This window comes from Dermacentor albipictus, chromosome 3, assembly GCF_038994185.2.
Source record: "Dermacentor albipictus isolate Rhodes 1998 colony chromosome 3, USDA_Dalb.pri_finalv2, whole genome shotgun sequence".
Taxonomy (NCBI): Eukaryota; Metazoa; Arthropoda; class Arachnida; order Ixodida; family Ixodidae; genus Dermacentor; species Dermacentor albipictus.
Genome location: NC_091823.1, coordinates 162,733,762 through 162,752,804, shown reverse-complemented (window position 1 = coordinate 162,752,804; position 19,043 = coordinate 162,733,762). Strand labels below are relative to the sequence as shown.

Here is a 19,043-nt window from a genome sequence, read left to right as displayed (position 1 = left end):
TTGGTTTGCTTGGTGAATTTGAATGCATCCATTGTTGTGATTGTCGTTTTGTTTCCGGTGTGTCGTATTGAATCCAGGTTTCATCCCCAGTCACGATTGATTTCAAAAAGTTGTCTCCTTCATCCTGATAACGCTCAAGGAACTCCAAAGCTGACGCCATTCGTCGAGTTTCGTGGCCGTCCGTCAACATTTTTGGGACCCAACGTGCACAAAGTTTTTTGTAGCGTAACCGTTCAGTAACAATAGAGTACAAAACAGACCTTGAAACTTCTGGAAATTCTGTAGATAAAGCAGTAATGGTTAATCCGCGGTTTTCTTTAACCATTCTGTCAACTCGTTGAACCAGGTCATCTGAAACGACAGATTTGCGTCCTTGGCCCCCTTCATCATGCACATCATTACGTCCATCTTTAAAATTTCGACACCATTCACGCACAACACCATCACTCATGAAGTTTTCCCCATACACTCGACTCATTCTCCGATGGATTTCTGCAGCACCATGGCCTTCAGCCTGTAGAAAACGAACAACACTTCGCAATTCACACTTGGCGGGAGCAACAATAATGGCAGCCATGTTTACGTGGGTGTAGCACAATGCCGACTGACGCCTGAATGTCAACAATGGCGGAGTGTGTAGTGCGAGAGCTGCGCAGTCGCCTACAGCGCATGTCCGCCTTCTGCTGCCCGCGTATCGTCTGCACGGAGCGATCGGAGGTTGAAAAAAAAACAGCCCTCGTACAAAAACACAATCCAAAAGTGCTGTGTCTACAGGAAACACATTTAAACCCACAACACAGAAACTTTCTCTGACAGTATGTCAAGTTCCGCAAAGATCGCGATAATGCTGTCGTATCATCAGGCGGTGTTGCCATTTGTATTCATAAAAGTATTTCCTGTCAGCGTTTACAGCTACAAACCCCCCTTGAGGCAGTGGCGGTTCGAGCTGTTTTCCTAAGCAAACTCATCACCATTAGCTCTCTTTACGTGCCCCCACACTACAAGTTAACGAAACACGAATTCCAATCCTTTATAGATCAATTGCCAGAACCTTATGTTCTTCTTGGCGATTTCAATGCGCACAGCTCCCTGTGGGGCGACTCTCGTATAGACGCGCGAGGACGTCTTGTTGAGCAGCTCCTTTTTTCTTCAGGTGCGTGCTTGCTGAATAAGAAGAAACCCACTTATTACTGTCTTGCAAACAATACCTTTTCTTCAATTGATCTGAGCATAGTTTCCCCGTCTATACTGCCCGAACTCGAATGGGAAGTTACAAATAATCCCTACGGAAGCGACCACTTCCCCATACTATTAAGAACACTTAAAGAAAATGAATATCTACCACAGGCTCCTAGGTGGAAGATTGACACAGCAGACTGGGAGGAATTCCGAAATTTAACTAGTATATCATGGGATGACATGTGTTCTTTAGAAATCGTTGCTGCTGTGGAATACTTCACAGCCTTCATAATGGATGCCGCATGTAAATGCATACGTGAAGTAAGTGGCTCGGCATGCAAACGGCATGTCCCGTGGTGGAATGATGAATGTAGAGTCGCACGTAGGAATCAAAACAAGGCGTGGGGGTTGCTACGTGCTTCGCCCACTGCAGAGAATCTTGTTAACTTCAAGAAAGTTAAGTCTCAAGGCAGGAGAACCCGCCGACAGGCCAGAAGAGAGAGTTGGCAAAAGTTTTTATCGAACGTCAACTCGTTAACAGATGAGGCGAAAGTCTGGAACCGCGTAAATAGAATTAGAGGCAGACAAACATATTCACTCCCTCTGGTAAACACACAGGGTGATACGCTGCAACATCAGGCAGACTCACTTGGCGAACACCTTGAGAGTGTGTCAAGTTCAAAACATTATTCGAAATCCTTCCTAAAGTATAAACAAATAGAAGAATGTAAGCCACTCAAAAGAAAATGTCTACAGAATGAATCGTACAACTGCCCTTTCAGTATTGCCGAGTTCAGTGCTGCCTTGAGCTCATGCAAGAGTTCTGCACCGGGATCAGACAGAATCATGTATGAAATGATCAAAAACCTACCCAGTGATACCCAAGTTACACTACTCACACTTTTCAACACCATTTGGGCTGCAGGATACCTCCCAACTGCATGGAAAGAAGCCATTGCGGTTCCTGTTTTAAAACAAGGCAAAGATCCTTCCTTAGTGGCAAGTTACCGCCCGATCGCCCTCACGAGTTGCCTTTGTAAGGTATTTGAAAAAATGATTAATCGGGGACTCATCCATTTCCTTGAAATGAGCAAAATGCTTGATCCGTATCAGTGCGGCTTCCGAGAAGGGCGGTCCACAACCGATCATCTCGTACGTGTTGAAGGAAATATGCGGGACGCATTTATGAATCCGCCCCTATGTAATGCCCGCATTGGGTCTTTAGGGTATCGAAATAAATAAATAAATAAATACATAAACAGTTCTTCCTATCGATATTTCTCGATATGGAAAAGGCGTATGACACGACGTGGCGTTACGGAATCTTAAGTGACCTGTCAGAAATGGGCATCCACGGTAATATGCTTAATATAATTAAAAGCTATTTGTCAAATCGTACCTTCCGGGTAAAAGTCGGCAATGCACTCTCACGGCCTTTTACGCAAGAAACGGATGTACCCCAAGGAGGCGTTCTCAGCTGCACGCTCTTTATCGTGAAGATGAACACGCTTCGTGCTTCATTACCACCCGCCATCTTTTACTCTGTCTACGTGGATGACATTCAAATAGCTTTCAAATCCTGTAACCTCGCAGTCTGCGAGAGACAGGTACAGCATGGTTTGAACAAGGTGTCAGGGTGGGCAGAGAAAAATGGATTCAAAATCAATCCTCACAAGAGTTCTTGTGTTTTGTTTACAAGGAAGAGATGCCTGGTTCATGATCCTTGCTTAGAAGTGTGTGGACAACAGATACCTGTAAACAAAGAACACAAATTTCTAGGTGTCATACTTGACTAGAGACTCACTTTCGTCCCCCACATTAAACATATTAAAGAAAAAATGTCTCAAAACAATGAACATAATGAAACTTCTATCCCAGACTACGTGGGGTAGTGACAGGAAGTGTTTATTGAAACTCTATAAAAGCCTCATTCGATCACGATTAGACTATGGTGCTGTGATTTACCACTCTGCCGCCCCGAGCGCACTAAAGATGCTATACCCAGTCCACCATCTAGGAATCCGACTGGCCACAGGCGCTTTCAGAACAAGTCCCATACAAAGTTTATATGCAGAATCAAATGAGTGGTCACTTCATCTTCAGAGAACATACATCAGCCAAACATATTTTCTGAAAGTCCACACAATTCCTCAGCATCCCTGTTTTAATAACATTAATGACATGACATATGCTACGCTCTTTCGCAATCGTCCTTCCGTAAGACAGCCTTTCTCGCTGCGTGTGAGGGAGCTTAGCGAAGAAATGCACGTTCCTCTCCTCGAGCTTCGCCTAATGCATCCAGCCAAGCTGCTGCCTCCTTGGGAGTGGCAGCTCATACAATGCGATATATCTTTCATGCAAGTTACAAAACACGCTTCAGACATGGAAATCCAAATGCATTTCAGGGAACTCTAGCACACACACTCCTGCACGGGGTTCTACACAGACGCATCGAAGTCACACGACGGGGTGTCCTATGCAGCCGTCGGTCCATCCTTCTCGGAATCCGACGTACGGCATCCGGAAACTAGTATCTTCACGGCTGAGGCCTACACACTATTGTCGGCTGTGAAGCATATCAGGAAATCAAAACTCCAGAAAGCAGTCATATATACGGATTCCCTTAGTGTTGTGAAGACCTTAATGGCATTCTCTAACCACAAAAATCCTGTTATAATTGAACTCTATTCCGTCTTATGTAAAGCATATGTATCTAACCAGCTTGTGATTATTTGCTGGGTGCCAGGTCATAGGGCCATCAAAGGTAATGTTCTGGCGGACCAGATGGCCACGTCAGTTGCATGGCATTCTGCTGCTCCCACTGCTGCAGTTCCTGTCACAGATCTGAAGCCCTTCTTACGGAGGAAACTACGGAACCACTGGCAACGCCTATGGGACGCGGAAACAAATAATAAGCTCCACGTGATAAAGCCACAGTTAGGATTCCGACCCTCTGTAACAAAATCACGCCGAACAGATGTCCTATTCTGTCGTCTCAGAATAGGACACACATTTGGCACGCATAACTATTTACTCACTGAAAATGATCCTCCAACCTGCGGTAGATGCGGGGAGAGGCTGACCGTCCTCCACGTCCTCCTGGAGTGCCGGGCAGCCGAATCTGAAAGAAGGAAACATTTTCCCTTAGCATAGCGGCAGCGCATCCCCCTTCATCCTGTTATGTTACTCGGCCCAGAACCTTTATTTGACACCAACGCAGTCCTAAGTTTTCTGAAAGATGTTGACTTGCATCTTTTTAGCCCTACATGTTCGTAGCGGGTCCTCTCTGCAGAGGATGCCGCTGCGATAGCTGTTTAGTATAGCACATGCCTCAAGGCCCTTGTGATTCAAGGGCTCTGGCGAGGCAGCAGTGCTCCAAGTAATCTTACCATCCTATTTATTTTTACATTGGATCATTCTTCTACGATGGATTTTAATGTTCATAGTATTCGTCATTAGTCATCGCCATAATTTTATAGTACATAGATTTTACGCACTTTACAGCGACTATTTTTAGGCCACCTTACAGCCAAGTCACATCTTCCATAATACGTCGTTAACACTACCACTTGTCATGGCGCTCTTTGGCCAAACCTGGCCCTTGCGCCACAAAACACCACACATCATCATCATCATCATTGCCTTCAAGCTTCATTATATGGCAATTGAAGTCGTCCAGGATGAAAACAGGGTGACCACTGTATATTGTTCGATGTCCTTAGCGACTCATTTATATATTTTCCTATTATATTCGTCTTCTTCAGATGCTGTAGCCATGGTGCTTTCGCACATAGATACAAGCTGCGTTTCTCTATTTCTAGTTTTACGCACTTGTGTTCTTGGCAGGAGTTTTGGTCCTCTCCAGTATAGATTTTCTGGGTGGCTTGTGCAAGGAATCCGACTCCTCCTCCACCTTTGGTGCCCCTTCTTCTATTTTGGCCATACTATTCTAGACAGTTGTACCGACTGTCCACAGATGACGCCACTGCGTAGCAATATGGCGGCAGCCGTGAAAAAACAGTGTATACTTGTGAGCACGGAACTCAAACCCTGTCGCGCACAAGCCAAACCTTGTGCATGTGCACTGCAGTTGCATGTAGCTGCGGCCTTCTGCGTATCGTTGATACCACGGCCGCCGCATTGTGCCGCCATGAGTCCACTGGCTAAGCGCGCTGCGGCTCGCTGAGGCAACGAACCGCAGAGGAGGCGCTGGCTGACGACAACCGCGTTTCACTTACGTTTACAGTGCTGTAGGCGCCAAAATCGGAAGTATTGGGGGCGAGCTCCACCACTGGAAAAGCTGGCGCCACCGTCGGCGTGACGTGGCATAAGGGATCACGTGGACACAGCGGCCCCGTCGGCTGCTTCGGAACTGCCGACGCCAACCGAAAACCAAAGTTTAATGTCCGAGTGGCGCAGCAGTTCTGATTAAGTGGTGTTGTTTTCCCGCCTTGGGTATGTGCTTGACAGCATTTGAAAGCACTATAATAGATGGTGGCTGCTTTTGGAGGCGTGCAGCATGGCAGGCTACTGCTCCGTGCTGCAGTGCCGGACGTACGCAAATGGAGCCTGGTGTCAGCCTTATTCACACGTAGCCGCAGGACAAGAAGCTGCGTGGAGCTTCGCTCTCGATAATTAAAACCGGCAGACGGCCATCAGCTACAGCTCGGGTATGCAGCAAGCACAGACGCGAGCAAGATTTCTGCTACGGCGCCGGCACTGCGATGTTCGGTGAGTTGCAGAAAACGCGCAATGAGACGCTCGCCCGCGCCCGCTGCTCGGCTAATCTGATCACGATTTGGTCAATGAACTTGTTGATGCTAGATACTGGCAAGTTCACTGGAATGGAAAGGAAGTGGTAAGAAACACATTAAAAGAAGGCAAGGCATATGGTCACGTTTGTGTTATTATGTAATGCACTGGATTACGGAAGAGAAACATCGGGAAATCTCGCGCTGAGAAGACCGATAAAGATACAGCGCCACGCAACTTGAGAAATAATATTCAAACATCCAAGATTTAGAAGACAAAAAAGACTGAATCGTCGAGACGGCACATCACAGTCGCCGTAGGCGTCGAAGTCTGTATAACGAAATTATTTTGGAGCAGTCCTGATAGCGTCCACGCACCAATGGTTGTTTGTGTAATGTCAAATGCTCATATTCTGCGGACCAAATCTGACGGCAGGGCGCAAAAACGCGCACGCAGTGAAAGCGAAACATTGTGCGCGGATGTGCATGCAGGCGCGCAGTCGGTGACTGCAATCCCGTGCGATCAGTCGGTGACTGCAATCCCGTGCGATTGCTGCATTGAGGCTTCATTCTGTTATGCTCCATTTGGTTATACAGATAGCCCACTCTAAGAGCATATTTCACATAGTTTTCTCTCAGCGTTTGCCTACCTTTCACGCAAGAAGTCGGTTCGGGAGACTCCATCGCGGCGACCGCGCGCAGTGGCGTTCACTGTATGTATTTGGTAAAGAGATATCGTCTGTAAACGATTCTGAGCTTTCATTTGACCAAAGATTATTGTTTTGACAGTAACAAACTTCCCTCGTTTTGAGACTACATGCAGAAATGTCCAGGAGGGCTGCCGCATGGTGTTTTTATTGAGCGCCGTGAGCGAAACCTATGAGGAGCGTGCCGCGTGATCCCTCATACTTCGCAAAAGTAGGCGCTTCCAACAGATGGCGACACCGTAAGTCCTCGCCCCCAATAGTGGCGTCTACGTTAACATCCAATAAAGGCATTGAAGTAGGAACTGGAGCACAGCGAAAGGGGTGTTTCATTGCCAAACTCCTCTTCTGCTGGACGCATTCAAGTACTGTTTGTAGCAGAGTATTTCTGAAATAGGCTATTTTAATTCCAAGTGCATTTTCCCTCTTCAATAAAAAATGCTTCAGGGCTTCTTTAAGTCATTCTAAGCTTTGGGGGCCCCCACGTATTGGTGCCCGTAATTTGCAACTGTTCTTTTCGACCTTTGTCTGAAGCCTTTGATTTTCAAACGACTTGCACACCCCTGCGCCGCCACTATATGCGCACCGCATCATAATAAAAGAAAATTAAGTGGCATTCTACAAAATACGAACCCTCGACGCTGTCGATTGTGCTATTCCTGTTATGGCTGCCTCAGACTACTCAGACGGCGGCGACATAATCTTTGACTAGCTCTGAAAAAAAAAAATATGTGATGCCATGGAGGAACTGGATACAGCCCGGTCAACACTCCGCGCTCTGTGAAGGCACAGCGCGCAGAACTCGTGCTTTGCCGTTCGCTAGTTCGAGGTCAGTTGCTGCACTTTTCCATTGTCTAGCTTCGCCTTCCTGCGACTTGATTAATCAACTTTGATGGCAGCGGTTGGGAGGGTTTCACTCTTTGTGACCACCCTCCATTGTGACTTGTGCATCGTACAACAGGTAGGAAACGACGACAACCAGGAGGAAGCTGCTACTGTTACTGTTTGAAATTACAGGCGACATATTTTTTTAATCTGCTTCTTTACCGCACAAGCAAGGGATCATGGATCTGCGACGAACGCTTCTGGTGTGGGTGCCAGCGCCCAACTTCAACAGAGCTAGTTGATCATAATAGCGCCTTATGATGCGGGTACGATGGAGAATAGGTTCACATACGATGTGGAACAGTGTTAAATGCGAAGTAGTCTGGACGACGTCAGCTGCCGGTGTGAGACATCCTAAGAGTGTACGTCGCCATCAGTGGTCTTTGTTCGTTCGGCTTATCTTGTGCGTGGGTCGATTTTGGCCGCTTTAATTTTCCTTTCAAATGCGTAACTATTATTTCGTCAGCTCAAATGGCAGCGTTTTGTAGGGACCAAAATTTCACCGTGGAGTAAGTTTTTTAAAGAAAAAAATTGATAGATACTTTTGGATGCCGCCATCTTCGTATCATGTCCTCACAGGGCAGCAATGTGTCCCATTTGTTGGAACTTCCGTAAGAGGCAGAGAAAGCGCTTCAGGTAAAGCACTCCTCTCGTTGCAGATATCAAAGTAAATGTTCACTGTTACACGAAAGTGTATAAATAAATAAAAAAATCCGCTTATCAGACATTGTAGACTCAAATTTTTAAAAGTAAATTACAGTAATTGTCTTGGCAGCTCTGCTTCCAAGTATTTGATGCGGCAAGTCGTAATTTTGTAAGGATTACACGGCGACGTACAATTGAACGGGCAATTGGCGGGCAATTGAACCACGTTATCCCGAACAATTTCTTTTATTTATTTTACTTAGGAGGTATTTTTGGGCATACAGTGTTCCCAGTTAAGCGGTTTTCTGGCTAGGTTTAATGTTTTCTTTTTTTTTTGCTTGCGCAGTCTAGCGGAACAAATTGGTCGCTCACAGACGGCGGGTGTTTTCGCGACTTTCGTGTAATGTTGATTCTTTTGTTTTTTGCCGTGCAAAAAATCCAGATTTTTTTTTTCGGAGAGTTCGTGCTTCGCGTGTCATAAACATGCAGCTTACCCATGCCGCTTTGGAAGAAAGAGGGAATTATTATCATCATCCGCAAACAGCGTGCTTCGCATTTCTTAGCATTTCAATGAGCTCCAGTGGTTGAGGCGTCTCGTAGCAGTTTCGCGCATCGCCACATTTTCAGACGCGCTTTAGAGGATATTGCATGGTGAAATGGCTCCGGAGAAATATATATATCCAAAAATTCGGTTGGCTCATGCCGCTTTGTAACTACTCATGCTGCCGTGGCCCAACGTGGATGATGCAGCGTGTTTTCAGCCACGTCAACGTGGTTAAATAGAAACCAAATAACAGACTGGCCATTAAGACGACAAACGCCCCCTTTACAGTGGGAGCTCGTTTTCGATGATGATGATATGTGGTGTTTAATGGCGCAAGGGCCAGGTTTGGCCAAAGAGCGCCATGACAAGTGATGTTGACGATGTATTATGGAGATGTGACTTGGCTGTAAAGTGGCCTAAAAATTGTCGCTGTAAAGTGCGTAAAATCTACGTGCTATAAAATTATGGCGATGACTAAGAAAGTTCGAAGAAAGTTTAAAATGCTGCTTCAGTTACACGCGCCTCTAGCATGTTGTTCGCAACATCGGCGGGACGGAGATCTACAGGGTTAGCGATGGCACCGACCCTAGATACAGCCACGCCAGCGAACAAATACACGAAGACGACACGCGACCATACCCAACATGAAACAGGGGACATTTTCCCGTAATTTTGATGAGCCGATTTTCAGCGAGTGGTTGTAGTTCACAGAGTGAGCGAGTAAGTGCGAAAACTTTATTTCGAATCAGAACGATTCGCGTCCGGCGAGTTGGTGGGCTGGGGCACCCGCCGAGGTTACGGCTAAGAGTTCATGCCTCTCGGCGGCTTCCTTGGCCCGCTTGACTGCCCTAGTTCACAGCAGCCTCTTTTTTTTTTCGTTTCGCAATACCCGTTTCTGCACTTGAGAGTCGTACAAAAAAGCACCTGTAATATAGATAATTTATGTTTTTTATCCCATCATCGACAAAAACGAAAGAAGAAACATACTTTTCTGTTCACTAACTTTTTTTCATTGTGTTTTATGTAGACGCAATAAAACATGTTTTGAACGCGACTATGTGTTGTCTGTATTTTGTGGGTATTTAGCCAATATTAGGTATTAGTATTGCGGATCTTGGAGTTCTTTAGCGCCTCAACTAGCGGGTTTTTATTTCTAGTTGGCAACATTGTTCGCGGGTCTCTCGTTTCCTCCTTGTTCACGGCGATAGAAAGGACTTGTCGGAACGACGCCGATGGCTTGTGAAAAAAGCTAAAGTCATGGTCGTTCAAGTGATGGCGGGTATTTTACAGTGTACGCGCGCACGTTGCAACAACTGCTTTGGACGCATTGACTGAGGAGCTATCTGTTCATATTTTGCAGACACGACTACCAATATAGTAGACCTGAGTTTTATCAGTAAGTATTGCATACCAATCGTGATTATCACGACATTCGCAATTCCTAACTGGCTGAGAGAAATCGCATTACGCGTGCATAGATGAACAAAGGCATTGGGCATACCTCCTGAAAAAAATTACTGTGTATAGTGTTGATAGGCATAACGATGGTACTATACCGGGTGCTTTTACGAAATGTTTAGTATTCGAAAATAGCCGTTTTGAAATATAAGGACAGCTCCTTCGGAGACATGCCGTCTGTGGTGCCGATCACGGAGTACGGGTGAATTAGTTGCTAAATAACAAAATTCCAACAACTGACTTTTCAACTTTGTTTCATCGTGCTCACCGTAATCGTGAAACTGGATCGAGCTCTCCCCTGTGCAAGCTAGATCAACTTCTGGGTCTGGAAAAATGCCATTACCCTCGAAACTCTGGCACGACGCATTACAGCTATCGGAGCACGCGGAAACACAGCAACAGGCAGCCAGCGCGCTTCGACAGCAAGGAGGCCGCAGGACGCTGGCTGCGACGAAGCCGTCCTTTCATTTCGAAACTGCCAGTTTTATACACGCTGCCCCAGCTGATTTTAGGCACAGCTTAGGAATATGCCGATGCTCTCTAATACGAGGTGACCAAATTCATGTCGCTGACTATTACACGTAGTAAGGCACACGATCTCTTCTAGTCTCCTTAATTGCATAATTAGTCAAGAAAAATTTGCCAACTTCTGAAGAAATGAAGTTAGGCAAGATTTACAATTAAAAAGTTGTATAGAGTTGTTTGGAAAACTTCCGATTAAACGGTTTCTAATCTTCTACTTATTAAATATTTGTGTTTTTTTTGCGCTTGCTGCAGATGCCTGCGAAATAGAAAAAACACATGACATGCCTGCTTGCGCGCCGTGATTGCAGTGCTCCCGAACATTCCGCGTACAAACTATTTCCATTTAGCCGGATGTGCTGGAGCTTGAAAAGCGACAATGCAACCGTTATTGCAGCGTGAGCGATAACGGTTGCTGGCGTAAATCGCGCAGCGAACGTCTGCATCACTACTCTGTATATTACTTCATCATAGAAACGTCCTGTATATGGGTTATGTCGTAGTAAGCAAAGGTCCACTGGCTGCTCAATTCATACAGTTAAACACAACCTGCACACAACGAACCAAGTGACTGAACACAGTCTCACGTCAACGTACGCTCTCCGCAACTCAATCTGCGAATGACGTCATAAGTGGCGCTACATTACGTCGGTTTTGCGCGATCCAGTTATATTTGTTAATTATTCATTCTGCCTTTTTTATTTTTCCAGATACCACGTTTCCGGCTGGAGGTAAGATTTATCAGCTATAGTTTAAGCAACTTGCAGTTCATAATCAGGACGCCGCAGTTTTTACACATCGTTCTCTGAGAGAGAGGAAAGTTACGTTCTATTGGCTACTGGTAGAGGTGGGAAGTGAGACGGCAGTGCGCTTCTACTTATGGTTTACTGCATGGGTGGATGTAAACGAAAATTTAGCACATGTCAGCATACGGCGCGAGCATGAAGTGACAAAAATGTTCCATAAGAGAGAATATGTAATACGAGAAAAATGCTATACGAAGAGTCGCGTGGAATCACGTTTATACGCCAGCCGAAGAAAGTTGATAAACGTTCAGACATATACAAGGGACTGAGGCAAGGGTGCCCTTTATCGCCACTGCTGTTTGTGATGTACATAGTGAGGGTGGAGAGGACACTAGAAGGAAGTAATATCGGGTTTAATCTCTCATGCGAGCAGGTGGTTACAGTAGCAGAGCAGAAGCTTCGAGGTTTCTTTTATGTGGACGACATTGTGTTGCTAGCTAACAAGCAAAGGTATTTGCAACGTCCGGCTAATATCTGTGGGCAGGAAGGCGAGAATTTAGGTCTGCAATTTAGGGTTAGAAAATCACGTGTTATGATAGTCAATAAAAACAGGGAACACACAGTGCAATAAAGCGCCAGGAAATACCTTGGGTAAAATAATATTGCTACACGCGTGTGATATTTGCTTCTTTGAACGAGGCCTGTTGGCGTCATCACGCCAGGAAAGAGGAGCAAGAACAATTGGGCTCGCGCTGTGAATCTAACCGATCAGCGCTGCAACCGCTGTTGTAAGTATAACCTGTAAATAGTTGCTCGTCTTACTGACTCGTCCTTCGCGTAACATTGTGGAGGAAGTGGAACGTTCACTGTCCTCGCCATGGAGCTCCGAAGTGGCTGCACTGTGGTCTTCTCAGCCATGGCTTCCGATGGAAGCACCCCGTTGCCACCTACACCTGCTGCGCCTACCACAACGTACGTTACGGTTCCTAGTCTCCGTGATCCTGGAACATTCTCCGCCCAAAATAAAGTGTACGCCGACGACTGGCTCGGCATGTATGAGCGTGTTAGCGAGAGCCACCACTGGGACCCAACCATCATGCTTGCCAATGCGATCTTTTATATGGACGGGACACCGCGTGTCTGGTTTCGCACCCATGAGGACGAGATCTCCAGCTGGGACATTTTCAAAGATTGGCTTCGCGACCTATTTGGCAACTCGTCAGGTTGCCAACAGGCTGCGCGAAAAGAGCTTGCCATCCGTGTCCAGTCTTCGACCGAATCGTATGTCTCCTGCATGCAGCAAGTGCTCGCGCTTTGCCGCAAAGTCGACGAGCACATGACCGAGATTGACAAGTTAGGCCATATGTTAAAAGGGGTCGTGGACGACGCCTTCAATTTGCTGGCCTATAACGACGTTTCTACCGTTGACGCCATCGTCAAAGAATGCCGCCGCTTCGAGGTAGCCAAAAGCCGCCGTGTTGTCCCACACTTTTCCCGGCTCCCAAACACCCCTGCCACGTCCTCTTCCTCCGCTCTTAGCCCCACACGATCATTTCAAGAGAACGCCACCCGTATAGTTTGCCGTGAGATTGAAGCGGCGAGTCCAGCCGCCCTTCAACCACGACCCCCTGAAAGTACTTTTGACCAAGCGGCCCCACTATTTCCGTTATCCAAGCAGTTGTGCGGCAAGAAATTGCAAACCTTGGCATCCCTACCGCCTGCCCTGTCTCCCTATCTGATTCGGCGTCCATTCCCATGTCCACAACCTGTTGTGACCAGTATTTCGCTCCCAGATCACGCAATCCTGCTGAATGGCGAACCCCAGACGACAAACCGATCTGCTTCCGCTGCCACCGCGTTGGTCATGTATCCCGCCACTGCCGCACCACATGGATACCGCCGTACTGGAGCTCATTCGCTGCTCCTCGCCCCTACGCCGACGCTCAACGTTATTCACCTCGCCGCCTGTACCCTACTTCTGATGCCCTTGACAGCCGCTCCTCCGTGCGATCACCGTCGCCTCAACACCTTCACTCCCCGTTATCCTAACCTCGCCGCTTTTCCTCGCCAACCCGACGGACGGAAAACTAGGCCATGCAGCTCTTGGAGGTAGTGCTGCATCATGTTCGTCCTGTCCAAATCCTCCGTTGACCCTCCTCACCAACACGAACCTAATTGAAGTAGACGTAGATGGTTTTCCGTTGTCGGCATTTTTTGATACTGGAGCCCAAGTGTCCATAACGAGCACTAACTTATGTCGTCGTCTCAAAAAAGTTCTTAAGCCTGTCATCACTCGAGCCGTACGCGTTGCCAATGGCACCACTGTTGCCGTCAGGGGATGTGCACTGCTCGCATAGGAATTGCTGGCTGCCAAGTTCCAGCCCTGTTCACCGTGCTGACCAGCTGCCCTCATGACCTCATCTTCGGGCTCGACTTTCTCGCGACACATTCTGCCCTCGTCGACTGTGCCACAAGTACGCTGTGCCTAGAGCTTCCTCTTCTTTCAGACGTTCGCCCCAAACAACCAAATACCCTCTGCACTTCAGCGTTTGTTCGCTTACCTCGAAAAACCCTAACCTTCATGTAATTGGCCTCAACGACAACCATGCCTGATGGCCACTATGTCGTCACACCTATTCGTGATGTCCCTCTGGCGCGCGACATCTCTGTGCCACACTCGATCGAAACCTTTGCCGCTAATAGGATATGCCTCCCCGTTATCAACAAAGCAAGTGTTACCTGAAGGCATAGTGGTGGTCATGCTCCGGTCAGTAACAGATGACCACGTCACTGATTTTGCAGCCGACGCGTCCCCAGATCCTCCTGATTACCTGCAGTATGCCTTGAACCTCGGCGGCCCATTGCGTCCCATGATTGCTCCGGACGTTGCACCTGACCAAGCAGCCGCCCTATATCGCCTTGTGCTTTCCTACCGCGACTTATTTGACACTGACAATTGACCACTTCCTCAGATGTCCCTTGTTAAGCATCGGCGAAACACTGGGGATGCTGTTCCCATTCACGGCCGTCCGCATCACATGTCCACGGCAGAGCGGCAAGTTATTCAGCAGGAACTCAACAAGATGCTCACTAGAGGCATTGTTGAGCCCTCGTCGAGTGCTTGGGCGTCGACGGTCGTGCTTGTCAAAAAGAAAGATGGCACATGGCGTTTCTGCGTTGATTATCGCCACGTAAACCGAATGACTGAAAAGGACGTTTACCCTTTACCATGAATCGACGATGCTCTTGATTGTCTTCACGGTGCCAAATACTTCGATCTGGTTATTGGAAGATTTCCGTCGAGGAGCAAGACCAAGAAAAGACCGCTTTCTTCACTCCAGATGGCCTCTACCAATTCAAGGTTATGCCGTTCGGTTCATGCAATACCTCTGCCACGTTCGAACGGATGATCGACTCTCTGCTTCAAGGTTTCAAATGGTCAACTTGCCTTTGTTACCTCGACGGCGTCCTTGTATTCTCTCCTACATTTGAGACGCACTTCGAGCGCTTCGCAGCTATCTTTGACGTCTTCCGCTAGCTCCAATTAAATTAATCGAAGTACCACTTCGGGCGCCGACAGACTACAGTGCTAGGCCATCTCGTTGATACTTCCGGTGTACAACCCGACCCGGAGAAGGTTCGAGCGGTAACGGTTGTTCCTGTGCCTAAGTCTGTCAAAGTCGGGAGGTTTGTGGGGCTCTGTTCTTATTTCCCACGGTTCGTGAAAGATTTTGCAGCAATCGCTCGACCACTCACAGAGCTTCTGAAGAAAGACGTGCCTTTTACGTGGGGTTCCCGTCAGGCTGCCGTATTTTCACGCCTTCACACGATTCTCACCAATCCACTGGTCTTGGCCCACTTTGACCCGTCCGCACCTACAGAGGTCCGAACCGATGTCAGTGGTTGTGGGATCGGCGCCGTCTTTTCGCAACGCCAACACGGACACGACCGCGTTATAGCCTACGCTAGCCGGCTCTTGACAACTGCAGAGCGCAACTATACCATGACTGAGCGCGAATGTCTTGCTCTCGTCTGGGCTGTTTCAAAGTTCTGCCCATATTTATATGGCAAGCGCTTCTCAGTAATCACAGACTATCGTGCGCTCTGTTGGCTTTCGTCGCTCAAGGATCCTACTGGCCGGCTCGGTCGCTGGGCCCTCCGACTACAAGAATATCCCTACACAGTGACTTTCAAGTCTTGACGCCAACAGCAGGACGCGGATTGCCTCTCTCGCTACCCAGTCGAAGATGCGACCTCTACGTCTCTAAGACCTCGACCTCTACTGACACTGACGCCTGTGTTCTTTCTGTTTTTCCACTGCTCCATGTTGCCGACTAGCAGCGCCGTGACCCGTCCTTTCGTGTCATCATTGACCGCCTGGAATCGTCACTCGCCGACACTACCCGTCGCTCATTCACACTTCGAGATGTCGTGCTCTACCGCCACAACGTTCACCCCGACGGCCCTGCATCGCTCCTTGTGACCCCTAAACACCTTCGCTCGACTGTTCTCCACGAACTTCGCGACCTCCCCACCGCCGGTCACCTGGGTGTGTCACGTACCTACGAACGGATCTGCCGACGCTTCTTTTGGCCAGGGCTTGCTCGCTCCGTTCGAAGATACGTAGCTGCGTGTGAGAAATACCAGCGACGCAAGGCACCATCAACGCTTCCCTGCTGGGTGCCCTCAACCACTCGACATTCCCGCGGAACTATTCTTTCGGGTTGGTTTGGACTTAGCCCTTTTCCACTTTCTACCTCTAGGAACAGGTGTATCGCTGTGGCCACGGATTGACCCACGCGCTGCGCCATCACCGGAGCGCTTTCTGCAAGCTGCGCCGCAGATGTCGCCGATTTTCTTCTACGTGACGTGATTTTGATTACATGGAACTCCGCGACAAGTTATCACTGACCGTGGCCGGACATTCCTATCAAAAGTTATCGCGTACATCTTGCAGTCCTGTGCCACGAGGCACAAGCTATCCACATCATACCATCCACAAACAAATGACCTCAAGGAGTGTCTCAATCGCACTCTCACAGACATGCTCGCGAAATATGTCTTTTCAGACCACACTCTTCAGACCGGGACCTCGCTCTACCGTTTGTAACATTTGCTTATAATTCCTCGCGCCAAGACACAGCCGGTTACTCCCCATTTTTCCGTCTGTTCGGACGAGAACCAGCACTACCCCTCGACACAACTCTCCCTGTTCACGCGGCACTGATTAGTGAATATGCACTGATGCCATCGCCCGCTTTGCCCACGCAAGCGAAATTGCCCGTGACCACCTTCTTAAATTCCAAGAGAGTCAAATGCGTTTGTACGACCGGCGACACCAAGATGTGCACTTCCCGCCTGGTTCTTTGGTGCTTCTATGATCTCCGTTGCGTTGGGCCTGCCTCCAGTGATAGTCCAGTGATATCGTGCACGTTACACGACTGAATCAGTATCACCCTCCCAGTGATGACATTTAGACGCTCGGGGAGGTCACCGCTGCCGGCGGGGATTATGCTACAAGCGTGTGAAATTTCCTTGTTTGAGCGAGGTGCGTGGGCACCATTACTCGAGAAAAGAGGAGGAACAAACTGGGTTCGCGCTGTAAATCTAACCGGTCAGCGCTGCATCCGCTGTTGTAAATATAACCTGTAAATAGTTGCTCGTCTTACTAACTCGTCCTTCGCGTAACAAAATAAAAACCTTGGTATATGGATAAACGAAGGCAACAGATATATGGAAGCACAGGAAGAAACAGTAATATTAAAGGGGAAGAAAAATTCAGCTATAATGAAGCACAGAGCTCTATGTGGATGTGGACTAGTGTTATGGTTCCAGGGCTTACTTTTGGAAATGCGGTTGTTTGCTTGAAATCAGAGGCACAATCAGGACTCGATAGCAGCCAAAGGTCAGTGGGAAGCATCGCATTTGGCGCTCACGGGAAGACTACAAATGAAGCTGTGCGGCGTGACAAGGGCTGGACGAGCGAGTTTTGAAGTGAAGGATCCTCACATTAAAATCGATGATACACAACGACTGAGGGAATATGGAAGAGAGTACATGGGCTTGGAGAGTGTTTAGGTATCTGTGCAGAAAAAATAGTGACGCACAGTGGAGGAAAGGAACTAGGAAGCTTACCAGCAGGTATGCGGCCTGTAGGGTGAGCAACACACCAACAAAGAACGTCAAGCGGAAAGTCAGAGAGGCTGAAATAATCTCATGGGTGGCAGCAATGGAAAAGAAACCTGCCATGAGTAACTACTTAAGAGGAAAATACGATATCAGGAAAGAAACAACTTATGATAACTCAAAGGGAACTCATTACTTTTCGAAGCGAGGTGAGGATGGCTTAGAGCACGCACCTATAAACTGATATATATGAAAGAAGAAGCATGTGCTTGCTGTGGTAAAGCTAGGAAAACGAATAAGCATGTTTTATTAGAATGTGAAGATATCTCCCCAGCGGTCGATTTAGGCTCTTATAAAAGGACGCTCATAACATCCATCCATCCAACCATCACCAGAGAAGAGCCGGACAATGTCGCAGATTTCGGTAGCCTTTGATTGTGCAGCTCGGAGATTGAGTACCCGAAATGCCGGCGTAGGGTAGTTAGTAACGAAAGGGTTGCGTGAAAGGTAGTCGGCGTCTTGGTGACAAGAACCGCTGCGATTAATGACCCTGAAGCTGTAGTCTTAAGCTCAAAGGGGGGGGGGGAGGGGTGGCGACCGGGCGTGATTGGCATTTAGATCTGTTTTTGCATGGAGCCAGCGCAGTGCAACATCGTCAGTAACAATACTAAAATGCTTGCCGTTGGTGCAAGGCCGAAACTTCTCAATGGCCCAGACTACCGCGAGGCACTCAAGTTCTGAAGCCTGGTACAGACTCCCGGTTTCACTGAGGCGACGGCTGGTATAGGCAACGCGCTTCTCGTTTCCTTCGGAGTCGGATTGTAGAAGAAACCCCCGAGGCCCATTGGCGTCACTGTGGATGATACTGGGGCGCCCTCTCTAAATTGTGCGAGTGTCCGTGGAGTCGTCAGGGCTCTGGAAGGCTCATTCCTGCTCGATTTCCCAATGCCACTCCTTATTTTTTTTCAAACGTTAATTGAGGGGTGCAGCGCGAGCGGCGCAGCCAAGGCGGTTGAAGATGCGAAGCCCCAAAGAACTTGTTAGGCCGTTGTAGGAGACGGGATATTTGCTGCACCTTGTAACTTCGAAGGGTCAGGGCTGATGCCGTGGGCGCTCACCCATGTAGGTAACTTATGAAGAGCCGAAGAGACGAGAACTAGGAGTAGGATTCGTGATTAATGAGAACATAGCTGGTAACATACAGGAATTCTATAGCATCAACGAGAGGGTGGCAGGTCTTGTTGTGAAACTTAAGAGGTACAAAATGAACGTTTTACAAGTCTACGCCCCTACATCCAGTCATGATGGCTAGGAAGTCGAAGGCTTCTATGAAGACGTGGAATCTGCGATGGGTAGAGTGAAAACAAAATGCACTATACTGATGGGCGACTTCAATGCCAAGGTGGGCAAGGAGCAGGCTGGAGACAAGGCAGTGGGAGAATGTCATAGGCACTAGGAATACCAGGGGAGAGTTATTAGTAGA

The 19,043-nt window shown here is 48.0% G+C and overlaps 1 protein-coding gene across 3 annotated transcripts in view; it reads left to right on the top strand.

Moving 5' to 3' along the window:
• Window positions 1-19,043, top strand: part of LOC135905210 (beta-hexosaminidase subunit beta-like) — a 170,071-nt gene that overhangs the window by 46,559 nt on the left and 104,469 nt on the right. For all 3 annotated transcript variants that reach the window (XM_065436224.1, XM_065436225.1, XM_065436223.1), the window contains 2 exons: window positions 10,069-10,104; window positions 11,399-11,419. In XM_065436224.1, coding sequence (XP_065292296.1) covers window positions 10,069-10,104; window positions 11,399-11,419 — 57 coding nt within the window. The remainder of the gene's footprint in view (window positions 1-10,068; window positions 10,105-11,398; window positions 11,420-19,043) is intronic.